This window comes from Phaseolus vulgaris, chromosome 10 (genome assembly GCF_000499845.2).
Source record: "Phaseolus vulgaris cultivar G19833 chromosome 10, P. vulgaris v2.0, whole genome shotgun sequence".
Taxonomy (NCBI): domain Eukaryota; kingdom Viridiplantae; phylum Streptophyta; class Magnoliopsida; order Fabales; family Fabaceae; genus Phaseolus; species Phaseolus vulgaris.
The window spans coordinates 35,300,272-35,321,344 of NC_023750.2; the positions used below are offsets into that span (position 1 = coordinate 35,300,272).

The 21,073-nt window shown below is 35.4% G+C and overlaps 1 protein-coding gene across 1 annotated transcript; it reads left to right on the forward strand.

Annotated features, from left to right (window-relative positions):
• The first annotated feature begins 5,868 nt into the window (after positions 1 to 5,868).
• On the forward strand, positions 5,869 to 20,815 carry LOC137819300 (uncharacterized). The gene is made up of 10 exons (XM_068623100.1): positions 5,869 to 8,837; positions 9,007 to 9,249; positions 12,467 to 13,174; positions 13,308 to 14,135; positions 14,652 to 15,328; positions 15,433 to 16,278; positions 17,539 to 18,105; positions 18,272 to 19,735; positions 19,959 to 20,005; positions 20,487 to 20,815. Exons 1-5 carry the CDS (start codon positions 5,892 to 5,894, stop codon positions 15,120 to 15,122), a joined length of 5,196 nt encoding a protein of 1,731 aa, XP_068479201.1. The 5' UTR covers positions 5,869 to 5,891; the 3' UTR covers positions 15,123 to 15,328; positions 15,433 to 16,278; positions 17,539 to 18,105; positions 18,272 to 19,735; positions 19,959 to 20,005; positions 20,487 to 20,815.
• Positions 20,816 to 21,073: the final 258 nt, after the last annotated feature.

The window sequence follows — 21,073 nt, forward strand, 5'->3', positions numbered from 1 at the left end:
CTATTTCCTAATAAATTCATTAATAAATTACATAATCTTATGGTTAAAAACCTATTATACAAATTTGCTACATACTTTCATAATTAGAAATATATTTTAAGTAAATCGAATCCTAATAATTTTCAATAGACACACTTATGCATATTTATTAATTATTAATTAAATATAAAGATATACCATTATATTTTTATACTATAAGCAATTTATTTCATTTGTATTTCGTTCTTGATTTTCAATTTTAAATCATAACACTATTACTTGGTTATAACTTACACTTCAAGAAAATCATAGAATAAAAACCAATTTTAAAGATAGAAAATAATTAGTTGCTATAGTAACTAAATTAGAAACCATTTTAGAGATTAAAACAAATTTTAGTTTCTAAATTAGTTTTTATTATTGTTAAATGATTTCTAAATTTTTATCTAATTAGCAATCAAGATTTTTCCTACCAAATTTAGAATCTAAATAATTGGTAGCTAATTAGATACTAATTTAGAAACTATTTAACAATAATAAAAACTAATTTAAAAACCATTTTTTTTAGTTTCTAAAATGATCTCTAATTTAGTTACTATAGCAACTAATTATTGTTTGTCTCTAAAATTGATTTCTATTTCATGATTTTCTCGTAGTGTTATATCTTAGCCTTTATATATACATAGTCTTCTATATAGTTGTAAGATACAATACATTCTCTCTATAATATTTTCCAGTATTTTTGTCCTCTCTACCTATCTCGTTCTTTCTCATATCTCGTTCTTTTTATATACATGGTCCTTCCATGGCTTTCACTCTTTTTTCTCTTAATTCTGAAACCTCATCTTCTCTTCCTTCATTTGTTCCTCACATGTTCAATACATCAATTTCTGAAACCTCAAATTAGACATTGATAAAATCTTAATGTAAAAGTTATTAGACGATGATATTTTGAAATTGTTGTTTATGCAGTCATTGTCTAAAGTAACTCAATATAAACGATAACTCAAGTCGACATCTATATTTTTTCTTATAAATAATGATTTTTGTTTGAATTATCGCCTATTTATATCTCATAGACGACTGTTACTTGATAAAATACCGCCTAATGCGTGCCATTTAAATGAACACAAAAGAAAAGTATAAGCGACGATTGTTGTCTGAACCATTGCCTATTCTATGATGTATACAAAAAAGGCCCACATAGGCAACAATTTTTTTGACTAAAACCATACTATCTCATAAATTATAGTTTTAATCAAAATCGTCGCCTATGTGAACCTTTTTTGTGCACAGCCATAGAATAGGCGAAGTTTAAACAATTTGTTTATTACGTTTCCTCCTCTTAATGTATTATTTAAAACCTAGTCAGATTTAATAATAATGTAAAAAAATTATAAAGTTTTATAAAACAATATATAATGAATCAAACGAAATTATAAAGTAATGTGTAAAGTCAAAGTTTCTATACTCTAAATCATATAAACCAAAACTAAGTCTAAACAACTTATGATTTAATTATTTTGATCATTTATCCTAAAGTGTTAATTATAAAATCTAATGAAATATGTGGCTCAAGCGTTCCTTACCTAGTCCATTGTTTCTGAATCTAGTGATTAAACATCCATAAAATACTATATCACAAAATAACTTCAAATTAGTCAATAAAGTACACATAGTTTTATATAAACAATTAGTTAAACATGATTACTTGGTCCCAACCTTTTTCAATTTCGGCTCTTACAATCCAATGCATTGCATAGTAGCCACACTTATACTCTCCCGTATGTTTGTTTTACTACAATTCAATATTAATGAAAACTTAATAATGATTTTTTTTTCACAAACAAAGGAAGATAAAAAATTAATAATGAAAATTAAAAATTGTTTATTAGGTGCAACCATGTCAGCTTCTAAGACTTTGCACTTGGTCGACCTCTTAATATATTATATCTAGTGTATGAACTAATTAATAAAAAAAAATTATAAGTTATAAAAGGAAAATTAAATTATAAATATGTAGTTTTATAATACATTATTAAAATATGAAGTGTTTCAAAGTAATATATATTGTAAAGTAGATTTTTTTTCTCTAATTTATAAAATGACAAAAAATGAAAAGAAAAATCAAAATTGAACCTGTTTTTCCATGTTTATATGTACTAAATACACCAAATATTTAAAGGAAAATATATTAAAAAATAATAAAATAATAATTTAAGAAAAAAAATAAACAACAACTTTTTAAGTAGTCACAAAAATATATTCCAAAAAATTAACAACAAAATTAATTATATGGAATAAAAACTTGATTGGAAAAACACCCAAACAGGTAGTCAGAATATTGCTACAAAAGTCTCTTATTAAAAGGAATTTTGAAAATACTATTTTAAATATTCCAAGAAATTTATATTTTGTATCAATCATACAATCAATTTAATACAGTTAAAATATAATTTGATCTCTCAAACTATATATAAATAAAAGATAATTTGAAATGTGACTATACTAAAACACATTAATAAAGAGATAATTAGAAAGAAGAAAAGATGTTTGTTATTAAAAATGGATTATGAAAACACTTATGATTTAGTGAGACGAGCCTTTCTTTATTATATGTTGGGGGAGGTTATGATTATGTGAAAAGTGAATTAGTTGGATGAACAAAAATGTCAATATTAGTGAAGGCTAAGGAATTCGGACCACAAAAGGATTGAGGTAATTCGATTCCCTTGCCCCATTTCTGTTTCTTCTCGTGGCGGAGAACCTAGTAGGGATAGTTAGACAAGCAAACAAAAATAATATGTTGAAGTAGGAAGTAGTCAGATAAAGGTTAATATACTACAATAGTTAAACAAGCAAACAAAAATAATATGTTGAAGTAGGAAGTAGTTAGATAAAGGTGAATATGCTACAATACACTGATGACACGTTATTTTTTTGTAAAGCAGATACTCAAAATGTAATACTCCTAAAAACAATTCTAAACTACTTTGAACTAACAATAAACTTCTCAAAAAGTCGGATTGGGGTGTGGGGTAAATGAAAGTATAATTCAGAGGTATGCCTCTATTCTTAATTGTGCTATAATGAAAATCCCTTTCACATATCTAGGAATGAAAGTTGGGTGGAATCATAGAAGATACAGGTTCTGACACTAGTACAAAATTATTGAATAGTGGCCGAAATCAGTGGCTGTAAAATGATTACTATTAGTGTCCAAATTAGTGATCAAATCAGCGACTAAAAGTTATTTTTATGATTTAATGACTACAATTTTAGTCACAAAAAATCAATCACAAAATCACTCACAAAATCGATCACAGGAAATCAGTCACATCACCAAATCAGCCACAAAATCGATGACTGTACTAAATTTTTATTCCCCAACACTTTATGAATATTTCTCTCTTCCAAGTTTCAAGTTCAACTCACTCTTTTCCCCTCTCCAAATTAATTTTAATAATATTAAATATATTAATAATAATTACAATTAAAATAAAATTAATAAAATTATTAATAAAAAATACTAATAATATTAATATTAATCTCAAGATTAATAATATAGTAATAATATTAATATTAATAGTATTAATAATAATTAAAATAATATTAGTTTTAATTTTAATAACATTAGTGATACTATTATTAATATTAATAATAATTTTACTAATAATAATATTAAGAATAGTAATAGTAATATAATAATAATAATAATAATAATAATAATAATAATAATAATAATAATAACTTAATCAATAAAAGTCTTTGATATGGTGGTTATAAGCTTTTGAACTGAGTAGACCTGGGTTTAACTCCTTCCTAGTTAGAAACTTTAATATTAACTTTAATAATATATAGGTAAATCGGTGTGACGGTTAAAATCAGTCAAAGAAGGTTTATAGAAAGAAATGCTAGAGTCAAGGTATGGGGGTGGAGAAAACTAAAGCATCAAAGGAAAGTAATAAGGAATCATTTTGGTGGAGAGATTTGAAAAGTGGAGAAGGCATTTGTTTGAGTGGGAGATGAATCATGTAACACAACTCATGGATCAGCTGGAAGGAAGAGGACTGATAGCTGCATTTTCATATGCTGAGTGGTATATGGAGGCTATGACATGTCTGAAATCAGTGAAAAAATCTGGATGGTTATAGGAGGGAATCAGTTGTTAAAATTGTAAAATGTGTTGGTACTACCAACCTTTATTTTTGGTGCTGGTTTGGGTAAGTTTATTTGGTCTGCAGGGGTCAATGGCTAGTAGGAGGTGGTACCTTGGCACTGGGATTTAAACCTACATAGAGCATGTGCTGTGAATGGAGGCTTGGCATTGATAGCTGTAATGAAGGAACTAAGCAGAGACAAAGGAAAAAGTCTTGGTGGTTTGCAGGATTAGGTGGGAGGAAAAGAGCTCGAGTAAGCAAGCAGTAAACAAAAGCTATAGGAGGTTAAGGTGGGGTTCGAAGTGAAAAGGAACCAGAGTGTAGAGCTGAGAATCTCCTAGAAGTTCAAAAGGTGGAGGATACCAAATGTTAAGGAAGCACATGTGCAAGTTATAACTTCCTTTACATATATCACTTTCAAGATATAAAGGTTATGTAACTACTTCACATATCTTCCTAACTTTATGGCGTCCCAAATATGTTTTAGCACAGGATTCGTTGGTTCACTTGTATAAACATGAGGTTCATAATCATAAACTTAGTGTTCTCATTAGTGTACTTACTAGGTTTGTGTTCACACTAGTAATCGTCAGTTTTGTTCACATTGCTTTGACCCATTTTTAAGAGTCTCTTGGCTGAACTCCATAAGTTATAAATAAGGTCATCCTCTTTGTCACTTAAAATACAACTAAAATTGTAAGCATCTTTCAGTGTTTTAAGAGTATGAAACTCTTGTTCATTAGTTCTTATATTTTTTAAGAGCTTTTTCAAGTTGTGAATCTCCATTACACTTGTACATAGAATTCATTCTATAATTGACGAGTCCTTTTCCCTATTTTTACCTTAAATCCAATTTGTAATTTCTTTTGCAACTTGTTCTTGTTACATTTTGATCAATGCCGCAAGCTTCTTTGAGCCATCCATAGAGTTTGGTTTCTCAAATTCTTCTTGAGATGATAAATCCTATAGCTTCCGTAAGGAACACATTACTCTCTCATATTACATCAGCATGTTCTAAAAACAGTTTGTTATAAGATTCACATCTTAAGCTTAATAAGACCCATACATTAGATATGCCCTTAATGCGTGGTTGTATGATATATTTAGGCACTCCTCTCCCTCTTCCCCTCACTCTCTATTTTGGTATCTTCCCATATGTATAACAAGATTCTCTCATTTCACAGTTCATAAGCATTAATGACATATTTTTAATGAAAACGCAGTTTTTATTCCTTAAACAGTGTCCTAAACATACTTTTGCTCACATTATTTACCTTGTTGTGGTTCATCCCTTTCAACTGGGTTTAGCATAATGCAACACCTAATATTGCTACTAGGCCGTCAAATCTGCATATATATAGTATACTCCTCTGGTGATCAAATTATAATTTTACAAAAAGATTATTTTAGCACCAATTTGTATTACTAAACTTGATGATTCTTTCTATGATAGCTCCATCTTTTATTGCAAAAAATTTATTCTAGCACCAAGTGAAACAGCTCATGCTGTGCCCTCACATCACTCAACCCATTTGTTTTACAAAACTTGATATTTCTTGCTCAAGGAAGAACAAAACAACAACAAAGCTCATCTTTGGTTGACAATGTAAAAATTCTTACACTAGCGCACCCTGATATGAATTGAGTTGGCTTATTGAATCTCTATCATATCACAGGCCTGTTAAACCGTTTGTTAATTAATACCATGTTCCTATATATGTACATGCAGAAGAAGATTAGTTGAGATGTAGCATGGACTCTCTAATAATAGCTGGTTTTCGTAAGTTCCTGAGGTGGCCTCTTTTAAAGGCATGGCTAAAAGAGCAATTGATTTACCTCACATCGTACGAGACAAGTGTTCATGAACTAAAAGGTGCTGTCGAGAACCTCAAGAATGTGAGAGATGAAATTCTGCACAAAGTTGATGAGGAAGAACAACGACGTGGACGAGAAATTCCTCTTCAAGTGAAAGAATGGATAGAGAGCGTGAACCGACTAATTTCTGAATATGAGGATTTCAATGAGGACACATATCATGAACTTGCGGTGTTTGACTTGTTGAAGAGTGGTTACCTTCCCAAGCCGGGGATAAGGTATCGTCAAAGCAGACAAGCACATGATATTAGACGGAAGGTCAATGGGTTATTGCAGAGTGCAAAGTTTGACACATTTTCTTATTGGTCTGGTCCACCCTCCATGGATGCCTTTTTTTCTAACGTTGGTTATGAAAGCTTTCCATCCAGAGAAGAAACAATGAGAAAGATGATTGCAGAATTGGAAGAGCCAAGTGTTAGAATGATTGGTCTTCATGGGTTAAGTGGCATGGGCAAGACCACTTTAGTCAAAGAGATTGTTAAAGTAGTCTTAGAAGCTAAGAAGATCGATGTAGTGACCATGGCAAGCGTGACAAGAAATCCTGACATCAGAAAAATCCAAGGACAAATTGCTGACACGTTGGGGGTTATATTGGATGAGGAAAGTGACATTGCAAGAGCTGCTAGAATACAAGGGATGTTGAAGAGTGAAAAGAAGAAGACGCTTATAATCCTAGATGATCTTTGGGAAAAAGTGGACTTCAATATGCTTGGGATTCCATATGAAATACATGGTGATAACGGCCTAAAAAATGTTAAAGAAGGAAAATCCCTCCTTGCTGGTAGCTTGATGAATATGAAAGATGGAAAGTCTAAAGAAGCCCGTGGTGCTTCCCCTGAGATGAAAACTGAAGAAACTCGTAGCCAGTACAAAGGGTGCAAAATTTTGATGATTTCTGAAAGCAAAAAAGTATTATTAAGTCAAATGGGAAGGACAGAAAACTGTGTTTTCTCTTTGGAAGTCTTAAAGGAAAAGGAAGCAGAGATGCTGTTCAAGAAAATGGCTGGAATGGGAGACTTTAATTCTGAATTTCAGAAGTTAGGAGCTCAAATTGCCAACAAGTGTAATGGGTTGCCAATGACAATTGTTACAACTGCAAGGGCATTAAAAAATCAGAGCCGCTCTGTATGGGAGGATTCTCTCCGAAGACTTGAATGGCAGAAGTTAACTGGGGCACCTGAGTTTTCAACAAAGTTGAGTTATGATCTTTTAGAAGACGAGGAGCTGAAGTATACTTTCTTACTTTGTGGTCGCATGGGTCATGATGCATTGATTATGGACTTGGTCAAATACTGCATCGGTTTGGGGTTCCTTCAAGGGATCTACACAGTAAGGGAAACCAGAGACAGAGTTTATACCCTGGTTGAAAAGCTAAAAGAATCGGGTTTGTTGTCTGACAGTTATTCACGGGATCAATTTACCATGCAAGATACTATTCGCAGTGCAGCTTTGTCAATAGCAAATAAGGAAAAACATTTATTTACAATGACAAAGGGAAAGATAGATGAATGGCCTGATAAACTGGAAAAGTATGCTGCTATTTCCTTGCATCATTGTGACTTCATTGAGGGGTTTCCTAGGAGAATAAACTATCCGAGACTTAGGGTCTTCCATGTCAACAATAGTGATCCACATCTCAAAATACCCAAAAACTTCTTTAAGGGAATGAAGGAACTCAAAGTGTTGATATTGACCGGCATTCATTTCTCTCTCTTAGATTCGTCCATTTCATCCTTGACAGAACTCAGACTGCTTTGTTTGGAGCACTGCACACTAGACAAGGAATTATCCATCATAGGAGTGCTGAAAAAGTTAAGAATTCTTAGTTTTTCAAGATCTGATATTGAGAAATTGCCGGTTGAATTGCAACAGTTGAAAAAATTACAAATTTTTGACATAAGTAATTGCTCTAAACTTAGAGAAATTCCATCTGGTGTCATATCAAGCTTGGTATGCTTAGAGGAGTTGTATATGAGAAACACCTTGATTCAATGGGAGGAGGAAGAACTTACTCGTCAAAGTAAAATAGCCCTTCTTTCTGAGTTGAAGCATTTGAGTCAATTGACAACTCTTGACATACAAATCCCAGAGGTTTCCCATTTGCCGAAAACCTTGTTCTTCGACAAGTTAAATAGTTACAAGATTGTTATTGGAGATTTGAGTGCAAGCTTAGAGACTGATTTCAATATTCCAGAGAGGTATGAAACATCTAGATTTTTAGCAATACGATTAAAAGATGGGGTTGACATTCATTCTCTAAAGGGGGTCAAAATGCTGTTTGAAGGAGTTCAAAGTTTACTTTTGGAAGAACTTAATACTGTCCATGATATATTTTATAGACTGAATTTAAAGGGTTTTCCATATCTAAAACATCTGTTGATTGTAAATAATTCCACCATTCAATCTCTCATCTATCCCAAAGACAGACAACAGTCACAACACCCTGAGAAAGCGTTTCCTAAACTGGAGTCATTGTATCTCTATAAGCTCAAGAAGATCGATAATATATGCTCCTGTAAACTTTCTGAACCCTCCTTTGGTAAACTGAAAGTCATCAAGATCAATCTCTGTGGTCAATTAAAGAGTGTGTTCTCAATTTCTGTTGTAAATCTTTTAACTGTTCTTGAAACGATTGAAGTTTCTGAGTGTAACTCTTTGAAGGAGATTGTCTCAGTAGAAGACTCACAAAGCAACACTCAGGAATCCAAACTCGTGCTTCCTAAATTACTTTATTTGAAGCTACAATCTTTGTCTCAGTTTGGTGAATTTTATCCCATACCATCATCAACTGTAAGAGCGGAAAAAGAACTCTTCAACAAAAAGGTATGTTTAAAATTATGCTCTAAATGTTTTTATCTTTAACCGCTCAAACTTGTTTTTCACATTTTTTCTTAAAGCAAGGAAGGAGTTTATAAGGTGCTAAAACTTAAGTTGAGAAAGTCAAAATGATCTCTTTAATTTCCGGACACTATTCATGTGTGTCTCTTTGCAGGTTGAAGTTTTAAAATTAGACAGAATGGAGTTGTCCTCAATCCCCATTGCCAACATATGGAGTGATCATTATTCACACAGGTCCTCTTTTAAAAATTTGACACATTTGGATGTTAATGGTTGTTGGAAATTAAAATATCTAATATCATTTTCAATGGCAAAGTCTCTGTTAAGCCTTCAAAGCGTTTTTGTGAGTGAATGTGAGAACATGAGAAGCATCTTTCCTGAGAGCCTACAAATGGAGGTGAGTAGGTGGTCAGATTATATTTCAGTTTCTAATTTTCATCTTCTAATATTATGTTAGCATGCTATATGTAAAATGTAGGTTCTCTAAGTCTTAAATATCTGAAACTAGTTGACATATAGGTATGACTGGTCTCCCTTGTGGTCATGATGTCAAATTACAACTCACAATCATAGTTTCAACTTTATCACACTTTATATGATACCAATATACAGTAATATCTTAACCATTATAGGAATTAGAACCTTTATAGTAGGGGTGGTAATGAATTGGAAAAATCCAATATACATCCAATCCAAACAAATTGATCATCGGATTCTATATCCATTTTAACTAGATGAAAATTATTTGGATTCTTTTAAATCCATTTAAAATAGATTAAATCTATATTAAATCCATTTTTGTCAATTAGATAACATCCATTTCCATTTAGACACGAGTTGACTTGGCTCGACTTGGGTCTAAATCGACTTGACTTGATCCGGACCCAGACCGACTCAGATAGACCTGAACCTAGGCTGACTTGACTCAACCAGGACCAGAGCCAACTTGACTCGACCTGGGCCCGGGCCAACTCCGCTCTTCCTAGGCTCGAGCAGACAAAACTCTACTTAGGCCCGAGTCGACTTAGCTCGACCTAGTACTAGGCTGACTCAACTCGAATGGGCCTGGCCCACTCAGCTCGACATGGGCTCGAGCCAACTCGACTTGACCTAGGTCACGACCCGTTCAGCTCAACATTGACCCGGACCCACCCAGCTCGACATGGGTCCAGGCCAAATCAGCTCAACACGGGTCTAGGTCGACTCGGCTCTACATAGGCCCAGGCATACTTGGCTCCACACAAGTCTGGGCCCATTCGACTCAACATTGGCCTGAACACTACTCTACACGGGCCTAGGTTGAAACAACTTGATACTGCCCGGGCAGACTTGGCTCGAGACGAGCCTAGGCCGACTCGGCTTGATACTGTCCCGGGTTGACTCGACTCAACAAGGGCTCAGGTCGACTTAGCTCTACAAGGGCCAAGCATACTCGGCTGCATACAGGCCCGGGACGACTGGGCTCTACACGGGGTCGAGCCTATTCGCTCTACATTGGTCCAGACCCACCCAACTCAACATGGGCCTAAGCCGAATTAACATGTCATGGGCCCAGGCAGACTCGGCTTGACATGGGCCCTGGCCAAATTAATTCAACACGGGTTTGGGCCGACTTGGCTCCACACGAGCTCAAGCCGACTTGTCTCTAGACGGGCCCATGCATACGCAGCTCCACACAGGCCCAGGCTGACATGGTTCTACACGGGCCCGAGCCCATTGGGCTTTACATATTCCTGGACCTTCCTGGCTCGATATGGGCCTAGGCTGAATCAGGTTGACACGGGCCCAAATAGACTAAACTTGATACGAGCCTAGATCAACTTGAGTAGACGCGGTCCCGAGTCGAATCTGGTCGACACAGGCCCGAGTAGACTCGTCTCTACATGAGCCCAAGCAAACTCGGCTCTACACGAGCCCAGGCAGACTCGGCTCAACGAGAGCCCAGGCCGACTCGGTTCCACACGTGCTCTGATTCACTCAACTCGACAGGCCTAGGTTGACTCGACTTCACAAAGTCCCGAGCCGACTCGGCTCCTTACAGACTCGGTTCTATCGTCTCTTCATTGGCCCGGACCCACCCAACTCAACATGGGCGAAGCTGAATCAGCTTGGCACGGGCCCAAACAAACTCAGCTCGACATGGGCCCTGTCTGAATCAGCTCAACACGGGTTCGGGCCGACATGGCTCTATACGGGCCCAGGCACACTGGGCTCCACACGGGCCCATTCAGCTCTACATTGGCCCGGACCCACCCGACTCGATTGGGCTCAATCTGAATCATCTTGATATGGGCTCGGGCAGACTCGACTCTATACAGGCCCAACCCGACTTGACTCGATACGGGCATGAGTCAAATCGGATAGACAAGGTCTCGGGCTAACTCGGCTCTACACGAGCCCAGGCAGACGCGGCTTGACAAGAAGCCAACCCAACTCGGCTCCACACGTGCTCAGGCTTACTCGGCTCAGCTCGATACAAGCCCGGATTGATTCGGCTCGACACGAGCCCAGTCTACTCAATATGGGCCTAGATCAATTGGCTCGATACGTGCCTAGGCCGATTCATATTGATTTGGGTCTGGGACGAATCAGGTCGATATGGGTCTGACCTCATGTCGACTCAACTCGACTCGATACGGGCTCGGGTCGACTCAACTCGATATGGGCTCGGGCCGACACAACTCAATATCGGTCCGGGCGGACTCAACTCGATATTGCCCGGATTGACTTGACTTGATATGGCCCGAACCACTCTTCTCGTTATGGACCCATAGAGACTCGGTTCGACATGGCCCGAATCGACTCGATATTTGCTCGAACAGACTCTCCTCTCCATGGGCGGGGGCTAACTCGAGTTGAACTAGGACTTGGCCGGCTCGGCTGGATCTAGTAGTAGGCTGACTCGGCTGGACCTGCACCCGGGACGACTCAGCTCATCATGGGCCCATGCTAACTCGTCTCGACCTTTTCCCGGGCCGACTCAGCTTGACCTGGGTTCGGGCTAGCTCGACCTAGGCCCGACTGACTCAATTTGGATCGATCTGGGCATGGGCTGACTCGTTTCTAACTAGATTCGGGCGAACTCAGCTCGACCTGGGTCCAAGCCGACTCGACTCGACATGGGTGGTCTCGGTCCGGGCTCGTTGCGACTCATCTCAACTTAGGCTTAATCCGGGTCCGAGTTCAAATCTACTCAGTTCGACTTGAGCTTGGTTTGACTCGGCTGGCTGGACCTTTGCTCGGGCCAATTTAGTTCAACCTTGGTTGGGGCCGACTTAGCTCGATTTGTGTCCAGACCAACTCAAAATTCAAACCAAAATATATTTTGGATAATCCAAAAATGTATCCAATCTATATCTAATCCATATCCAATTAAATGGATTGGACTTAAAATCCAAAAATATGGAGTTGGATTTGAGATAAAACCATTATCAAATGGATTAAAAGTAATATGAATTTGGATAATTATGAACTGGATTTGTCAATTTGGATTTTTTTGTCCACTCTTACTTTATTATAATCAAAAATACTTTTTTTCTCTCTCTTTATTGATTGAGTTTGTTATTGTTTGGCATCTAATTTGCTTAACTTGGGACTATTTTTAACCAAAACAGGGTGGCATTTTTCCAAAATTGAAGATTATCAAATTTAGTAGCATGAAGAGTTTGCGTGAGATATGGAATTCAAAAGTCCCTTCAGAATCCTTTAGCAAGCTAGACACACTAATCATTGAGAAGTGCGATAAATTAGTCAGTGTTTTTCCTTGTTACAATGAGGGAATATTTCACAGTCTATGCAGCCTGACTGTTAAAGAGTGCAGGTTAATGGTAACAATATTTGACATAGATAATAAAAAAAATGATGTTGGGGATGTAACTAGCTTGCAAGATGTTCATTTGGAAATACTCCCAAATTTGAAGCATGTATGGAAATTGAAAGAAGGTCGAGGAGGGATTCTTAACTTGAACAATCTGCGAAAGATAATGGTCCAAGATTGTTTCTGCTTAGAAGACTTATTTCCATTTTCTGTAGCTAAGAGTCTTGGTAATCTTGAATTCCTTGTGGTGAGTTCTTGTTATGAATTGAGGGAAATTGTGAACAAAAGAGCAGCTGCCAACACTGCTAATTTATCATTGAAGTTCCCTAACCTAAGAAGCATCAAATTTTCAGTCCTACCACACCTTACAAGTTTCTATCCAGGAGCTTTTCAACTGTCTTGTCCAACGTTGAATGACCTATCTATTGAAAATTGTTACTGGCTGGAACCATTCCACAAAGAAACTGTTGATGCACAAGAAAAGTCTGTCCTCTTTCCTGAAGAGGTACTACTAAGCCTTTCAAATCTTTAACAATAATTTCTAATTCTTGTAAAAATATAGAACAATAATCTCATTGACATGAAAAGTGCACATTTACTTAAATTTATACTTCTTTTCCATTATCTATTTCTTATAGGTACTCAATAAGTTGAAGTCCATGCAAATTGAGTCTTGGCATGCAGAGTCACCAAACAGTTGTATGGGTGAAGGGAATCATCGAAGAAATAGTTTAGAAGAGCTTTGTTTATCTGAATTAATGGATACTGAGATCTTATATTCTTTTCTCCATAGCAATCCTAATCTGGAAAGCCTGTCCTTGAGTGATTGTTTGTTTAAAAAGATACTGCCTCTTGAAAAACATACAAAAATTGAAACACTGGGAGTAGTTCCAAAGCTGAAAAGCTTAAAGTTGATAAACTTAAGTAATCTTACAGATCTAGGCTTTGAACAAGACATAATTCTTAAAAGGTTAAAACTCTTGCTTTTGAAAAAATGTCCTCGCCTGAAAACAGTAGTGTCTTCTTCGGCATCTCTCAGTAACTTGGTGACTCTTGAAGTGGATAATTGTGATGGATTAGTAAAGCTAATGTCACAATCTACTGCAGAAAGCTTGGGTCAACTCAACACCATGAAGGTAACCAAATGTAGTTCTCTGAAGGAAATTGTAGGAAAAGATGCAGAGAATGCTGATAAAGTTGTTTTTAAACAATTGAAGAGCCTGGAGCTTGTTTCTCTGAAGAACCTCCAGAGTTTTTGTAGCTCTGATAGTTGTGAATTTGAGTTCCCTTCATTGGAAAAACTAGTGGTGAGTTCATGTTATAATATGAGAAAATTTTCTGACAAAGTCACAAGCCGTAGCACACCCATTTTACAAAATATATATGTGGTACCTGAAAAAGAGAAGAAAAGATATTGCTGGGAAGGTGATTTAAATGCTACAATACAAAAAATATTTCAGGATAAGGTATGTGTGTTTATGATCTTTTGGACCGAATTTTCATTTTACACTTTTTTATTTCTCTCTTTTAAAATTTATTTTTGAAATGACTTTTTGAATTATTGGTGAATAAAGAAAAAAATGAACAATAAAATTGAAATAAATTAAGAAGGAATTCCTGCTTATTAGATAATGAATTAGATTGAATATGAAATTCCATGTCAATCAAAATATTGTGATATTGTTTTGTTTTTTCTTAACTGTTTTAAGGAATTGAGAAATATAGTGGTTCTGAAGGTTACTACTCATCCTGCAGTTATTTCTAAGTAACTAGTATTTTTTCTCTGAATTGCACTTGATAAATATCTATGTGAATAATATTGTTATTAAAATTTATGGAAATAGTTATTTTTGAAATTTGTAGATATAAGCTGTATTTTTACTAATTAGGAAATAACAAAAGTGAAAGACAATTGATTGACTTAATATGGAGAGGATTATGTTGTATCCTAATATTAACTTCATGGTTATTTATATTCACAGAAATTTTTTGAAGGCATGGACATGATGAGTTTCTCTGATCACCCAGAGCTACAAAAAGCCTGGCAAGGTGATAAAGTTTATCCGCAAAATAATTGGTTCTATAGTTTGAAAATTTTGAAGTTGGAGAACTGTGAAATTCAACCATGTGCAATTCCATCTAATATTCTTCCTTATTTGAAATGCTTAAATGAGCTGTTTGTGCAAGATTGCAACAAGGTAAAGGTAGTTTTTGAGATGAATGTCACAGAGGGAACAGGAGCGACATTCCAATTGCAGAAATTAACTCTAGGCAACCTATCAGAGCTTAAGAATGTGTGGGAAAGGAATGGTGAAGGAACTCATAGCTTTCAAAATCTGCAAGAAGTATCTGTTCAAGACTGTGACATGCTGCAAACTGTGTTTCCTGCAGCCCTTGTAAAAAATCTACAAAGCTTTACAAACTTGAAATTGAATCTAGTAGGGGGTTGTTAGAAATTGTTGGAAAGGAAGACAATCCAGCATCAGACTCAACGCAGAATTTTGTGTTCCCTTGTTTAACTAAACTAATTCTTTTGGACCTGCCCGAGCTCAGCTATCTTTACTCCAAATCATTCACCCTAGAATGCCCTGTGTTAAATACTTTAAATGTGTTAGATTGTCCAAAGTTGGATCTATTTCCGCTTTTCTTGTATCTGAAGGTATGTAATATGCAGTTTGCATTTAATTTATATATTAGTTTTTCGTCTACTAATCCTAATTCCAATTCACAGTCTTTTCTCTTTTGTTGTGTTGTTTTGACTAGGTCAATCCCAACCTGGAAAAATTGACACTCCAATGGAAACACATTTCGAGGTTAAATTCAATCTTAGGAGATCTTAAGGACCACTTTAAGGATTTAAGCACTATTCATCTGGGATTTGATGCTGATGAGGATGAGAAGCCTGTTTTGCCCATTCAAATACTCCAGAATGTGCCAAATTTAGAAGGAATGACTATAAGTTATTGTCATTGCCTAGAGGCATTCCGCACTCAAATTACTGAAATTGGTCAAAACAGGAAGCGTACAGACTTGAAAACTTTGGATCTGACAGATGTATGGGAGCTCAAATCTATTGGATCAGGGGATGTTCCATGGTTAGACATGATTTGTAAGAAGCTCCGTGAATTATATGTTTCATATTGTCCTCATTTCAAGGAATTAATGTCTTCCTCTTCTGCAGTATCTTTCTCCTTTTTGAAACAATTGTATGTGTTCAATTGTCAAAGATTGGAGTATTTATTCACATCCTCGGCAGCAAAAGAGTTAACTCAGCTTGAGCGTATCCATCTCTACCAATGTAGATCACTAGAAGAAATAGTGGCACCGCAAGTTGAAACAACTTCAGAGATCAAATTGCAGAAGCTATACCACATAGTTTTATATGATTTATCAAGCTTGAAATGTTTTTATTCTGGAAATAACACTTTGCAGTTACCCTCTTTGCTAGAAATTGAAATAAATAAGTGCCCCAAGATGGAAATTTTCTCTCAAGGATCAATAGGACCTAATTCTTGTAGAAAAATTACAACTTCCGCTAAGTTAAATGATGGATCGGTCATCGTGCATGATGATCTTAACTCGACTGTCAAAAAGGTGTTTTGGCAACAGGTAACCCCTTCTTCCAAATCAATTAACTACAACTTCAACTTTTGTGTGAGTTTGATGTCTTAAACTTGTGAGCCATTTCCAAACATCTCTTTTGATCCATTGTGGCACAGGATACCAACACTTGTATCTCAATAATTTCCTTATCATTGTGATTCTATTATTTTGATAATTTGTCAGTAGTTTATTGTTATTGTTAGAAATTGAGACTTTTCTAGATACTTTATCACATATGTAATTTTCTGTTGTGCTCAGTTTTGTTAGGTTGAAACTAGTGTTAATCCTTATTTTATGGGAGAGTTGGTTGCATGACAGTGATTAAGTACAAAGTAATGTTTGTCTTTATATATTGTGGAGATTTTTTTATTTCTTTTGTGTTTACTAAAGTGATAATCTTTATTTTCAGTAACACAACCTACTGCACTGAGCAAATATAAAATTACTGTTTTTCTCCCTTTCGTTGCACAACTTCACAAAATCCCTCTTTGTTTTTCTGGTTTTACAACTCTTTACTGTTTTCTGATTTCATATCAGTTTTGTATTCATAACTTAATACATTTTTGAAGTTATCTAATGAGAAATATTAGCCATTTACACACTGTATGAAGACATACTAAGCCACAGTGCCTTTTGCATCATATACATCATTCATCTACACGACTTATGGGAGTTTTACATTTCACATATAGATTGATTTTACCACTAACAAGGGGGAAAACTCATGTTGGATACAGATAATTTTGCATTTCAAATATGTATTTTACCCTTGAACATTAGACAATTTTGCATTTCAAATATGTATTTTAAGTCAAATTTACAAGATAAAATAAGAGCTGATCAATAGCTCCAATTCACTAACTGCTTGAATTGATTTCTAGTTGTAGGGAATATGGATCCTAAATTTTATACTCAGTTTTTATGAAGTGCATAAGATGTATAAATTTTTACTCTCATGTACATATTAAAATTTATTGAAATCTTCCATATTCACAATCAGCATTGTACAATCCAATTAAGCAATGACCAAGCTATATATTGTTACTCTGAAAGAACTACCTTTCCTTTAGAAAAATATGATAACAGAAATATCATACAGTGAGATAACTGATGAATGAAAAAGATTCAAATTAAAGACGAGAAAACGACAAAGTAAAATATTTCAAATGACAAAGAAAGAAAAGGAGTATAACATTTTAAACTGTACCTTACAGTTAAACAATGTGAATCTTTACATACTCATCTTTACTCTTTTTGTATGCCCAGAATCATATAGTTTTCGGGAAGTCTCATATGTTGCAAGAGATATGGAAATCAGAGACACTCCCAGAAGGGTATTTGCACAATTTAACTTCTATGGTAGTGGAAGATTGTGATTTTTTATCTGATGCAATACTTCCTTCCCATTTACTTCATTTGCTAAGTAACTTGAAAAAGTTGCAAGTGCGGAGATGTAATTCTCTAAAGGCAGTATTTAGTCATACGAAGATCACTAATATGGGACCTCAAGGAAGTCTCACCCATCTGAAAGAACTTCATGTGGAAAACTGTGAAGAGTTAGTGGCAATTCTTGCAAAGGGTGAAGCAGAAACTGATGAAGCTACTAAAGAGATTGCTATGTTCTCCAGCATAACCTTGTTGAGGCTATCGAATTTGCCAAACCTAAGGTGCATATATCCTGGAATGCACATATTAAAGTGGGGTATGTTAAAAGAGTTGCATGTCAGACATTGTCAAAAGCTGAAGTTTTTTGCAACAGAATATCAGAACTATACAGGTTTAAATCAAGATGATTTTTCAACAGATAAGCAAGCAGTTGTCTCTCTTGAAAAGGTATGGCTGATTAGACAGAACATGCCTAAACACACTGCACTTTGTGCTTACACATACATTTATCATTGGGACTTGTTTTTAAGGTTATTATTGGGACATCCAACATATACTTTGTGTGTCACAATTGTGTGGCCTTCTAATCTTTTGTATTTGTTTTGGATCCAAGGTTACTCCCTGCATGGAGGTAATGTCGCTAGGTAAGGAAGAAGCTGTGATGATTTTGCAAGGAAAACTTCATATTGAGCTCCCCAAATTAAGCTCTCTCATATTGCAGTGCTTTCACGATGAACAAGGGGATGTATATCCATTTGTTTTTGGTTCGAAGGTGTCAGTGTCACTCCCCCCCACTATCGAAAAGCTTGGGTTGCTTCATTGTGCCTTCAAAGAGATATTCCCCGCTCAAGCACCAGGCATAGATTGTACTAAAATACTTTCACAGCTTAAAACATTGGAGCTTCTGAGTCTCTTCCAACTTAAATCCATAGGATTAGGGCACTCCTGGGTAATCCCCTTACTACAAAATTTAAATACCTTACATGTCTGGGACTGCCATTGTTTGACAAACTTGACACCATCCACTGTGTCTTTCTCAAATCTGATAAAGCTTAATGTAAAGAATTGTCGGAAGTTGAAATACTTGTTCACATTTTCAACGGCCAAAACATTGGTTGTACTGAAGGAGGTTTGCGTAACCAATTGTAAATCGCTAGAAACGATAGTGGCTGATACAGATGGAGATGACCTGAATGAAGACAATGAGGTGGAGGAGGAAGGACAAGGGGAAGGTAATGAAGATGATGTAGAGGAGGAGGGACAAGGTGAAAGTGAAGATGAAGACGATGAAGATGATGATGATGATGATGATGATGATGATGATGATGATGATGAAGGTGATGGTGATGGAGATGAAGATGAAAATGAAGGTGACAGAGATGAAGATGATGGTGTGAAGGAGGAGGAGGGACAAGGTGGTGGTGAACTCCACGAAGATAAGAATAAAGATGAAGATAAAGCTAATGCTAATGCTGAAGTTGATGGAGATGAAGATGAAAATGAAGGTGGCGGTGATGAAGATAATGATGTGGAGGAGGAGGAGGAGAAACATGGTGAAGGTGAAAACGACAAAGATAAAGATAAAGATGATGCTGAAGGTGATGGAGACAAAGATGAAAATAAAGGTGACAATAACGAAGATGGTGGTGTAGAGGAGGAGGAGGGACAAGGTGAAGGTGAAGACGACCAAGATGAAGATAAAGATAAAGAAGAAGACGAAGATAAAGATAAAGATGAAGTTAAAGCTTATGCTAAAGGTGTAGGTGAAGGTGATGAAGATAGAAATGAAAATGCAGGTGAATGTAATAACGGTGGAAATGAATGTGAAGATGAGATTACATTCAAGAAGCTTGAGATTTTGACTCTTAAATCATTACCAAAACTTCGAAGCTTTTACAGTGGGAGTTCCACTTTGAATTTTCTGTCCTTGGAAGAAATGTCGTTAAGAAAATGCTGCACTGGGAAACTTTTCCGGTTTGGTGACAAAGTTCCAGAGAAATTAAGAGTGGAAATAGATGAGTGTAACCGTGATATGAATTCTGTGTTCATGCAACAAGACGAGGCAGAGGCATCCTGAGTAAGTATATATTTGATTTGCTTATTCCCATGGAGACAGGTTGAATTAATTATAAAATCATGGACATTAGCATCGTAAATGAAAAGATAAAAATGATAAGTTAAGTTTTAGAAATATTTGAAAGAAGAACAAATTAGTACTTATAAAATCCTTCTACACATTCAGTGAAATATCATAGAAGATTATATCATCATTCTCATTGAAACATCTTTTCTATGGACAGTTCTTGTTGACCATGTGGTGGTTGTAAACCTTCTATATGATCTAATGGTAATGTATTTTTTCTCACTCTGTATTCTCTGTTTACTTATTAGTTATATTATATTAACTTGGCTCATTAGACACATCTGGTTTTACTTTTTATTATCTTTCAATATTAACAATTTTAATATGATGGATTATACATTATGTTGCTTTGATTTTGTAAAAATATGTTCAGAATCAAATTTAAATACAATCAAAATTATGATCAGATCATAGAAGACAGGTTATTTATTGCTTCCTGATTTTTCCTGGTTCAGTTTTGTGTCTTTATTTTTTCCCGACTAGCAGATTTTGTTTGGTCATTGGAACTAATTCTGTCCATAAATCAATGGCATCAATGGCCTTACACAATAATGTTTAGTTGTTATGAATCTCTTACCAAACAAAGTTCGTGTTCCACACTGCTCCTGAATAGATTTGACATATAGGTTTGAGACTGCTTTACTTTTTACTATCTAACGTAGTTGTTTTTCTGTTTTAAATGAAGGTTCAATGAATGAAGAGAATCAAAGAAGAGCATAGAATGGTGACAACAAGTATGAACAAATGGAGGTCTTTACTTTTGTTTTCTGTTGAACTGTGGCGGTGTTCAAGAATAAAGGGCTGCTATATATGAAGTGTTTGAAGTTATACAAGGTGTGTATGTTTTTAAATCAGAGGTGTTTCATGTGACCTGAGAAGGACGCTACATGGAGTAAGTTGGCAACTTCATGCATTTCTACAGTTGTTGTGTATGGTTTTTAAGGTCTAAGGTGTTTCATGAATATAATGTTTGCATGACAGTATTAACTTTTATATAAAAGAAATTTTTCGTAACGAAGATGTGTCATCACCATCTATAGGAGGTATGTATAACTATTGTTGGAGATTTTACATCCATGAGGAGAGAAAATGTTCGTACTTCTTAAGGAATGTATAACTATTGCGTTTATATAAATATAAAATTTTATTATTATAGCACATCAAATAACAATCCTCATAAAGCTGTTCGTTATTAGTCTAATTACCTTTTTTCCTTTATTCTTATATTATTGTCACAAGTTCAAATAATTGACAAAACTACCTATAGACAAG

Bases quoted from the DNA above. Each gene is read 5' to 3' on its own strand.
- LOC137819300 (XM_068623100.1), top strand. From the start codon at position 5,892: ATGGACTCTCTAATAATAGCTGGTTTTCGTAAGTTCCTGAGGTGGCCT. The intron at 9,250-12,466 runs GTGAGTAGGTGG...TAACCAAAACAG, and splicing joins CTGAGAGCCTACAAATGGAG to GGTGGCATTTTTCCAAAATT. The intron at 14,136-14,651 runs GTATGTGTGTTT...TTATATTCACAG, and splicing joins AAAAAATATTTCAGGATAAG to AAATTTTTTGAAGGCATGGA.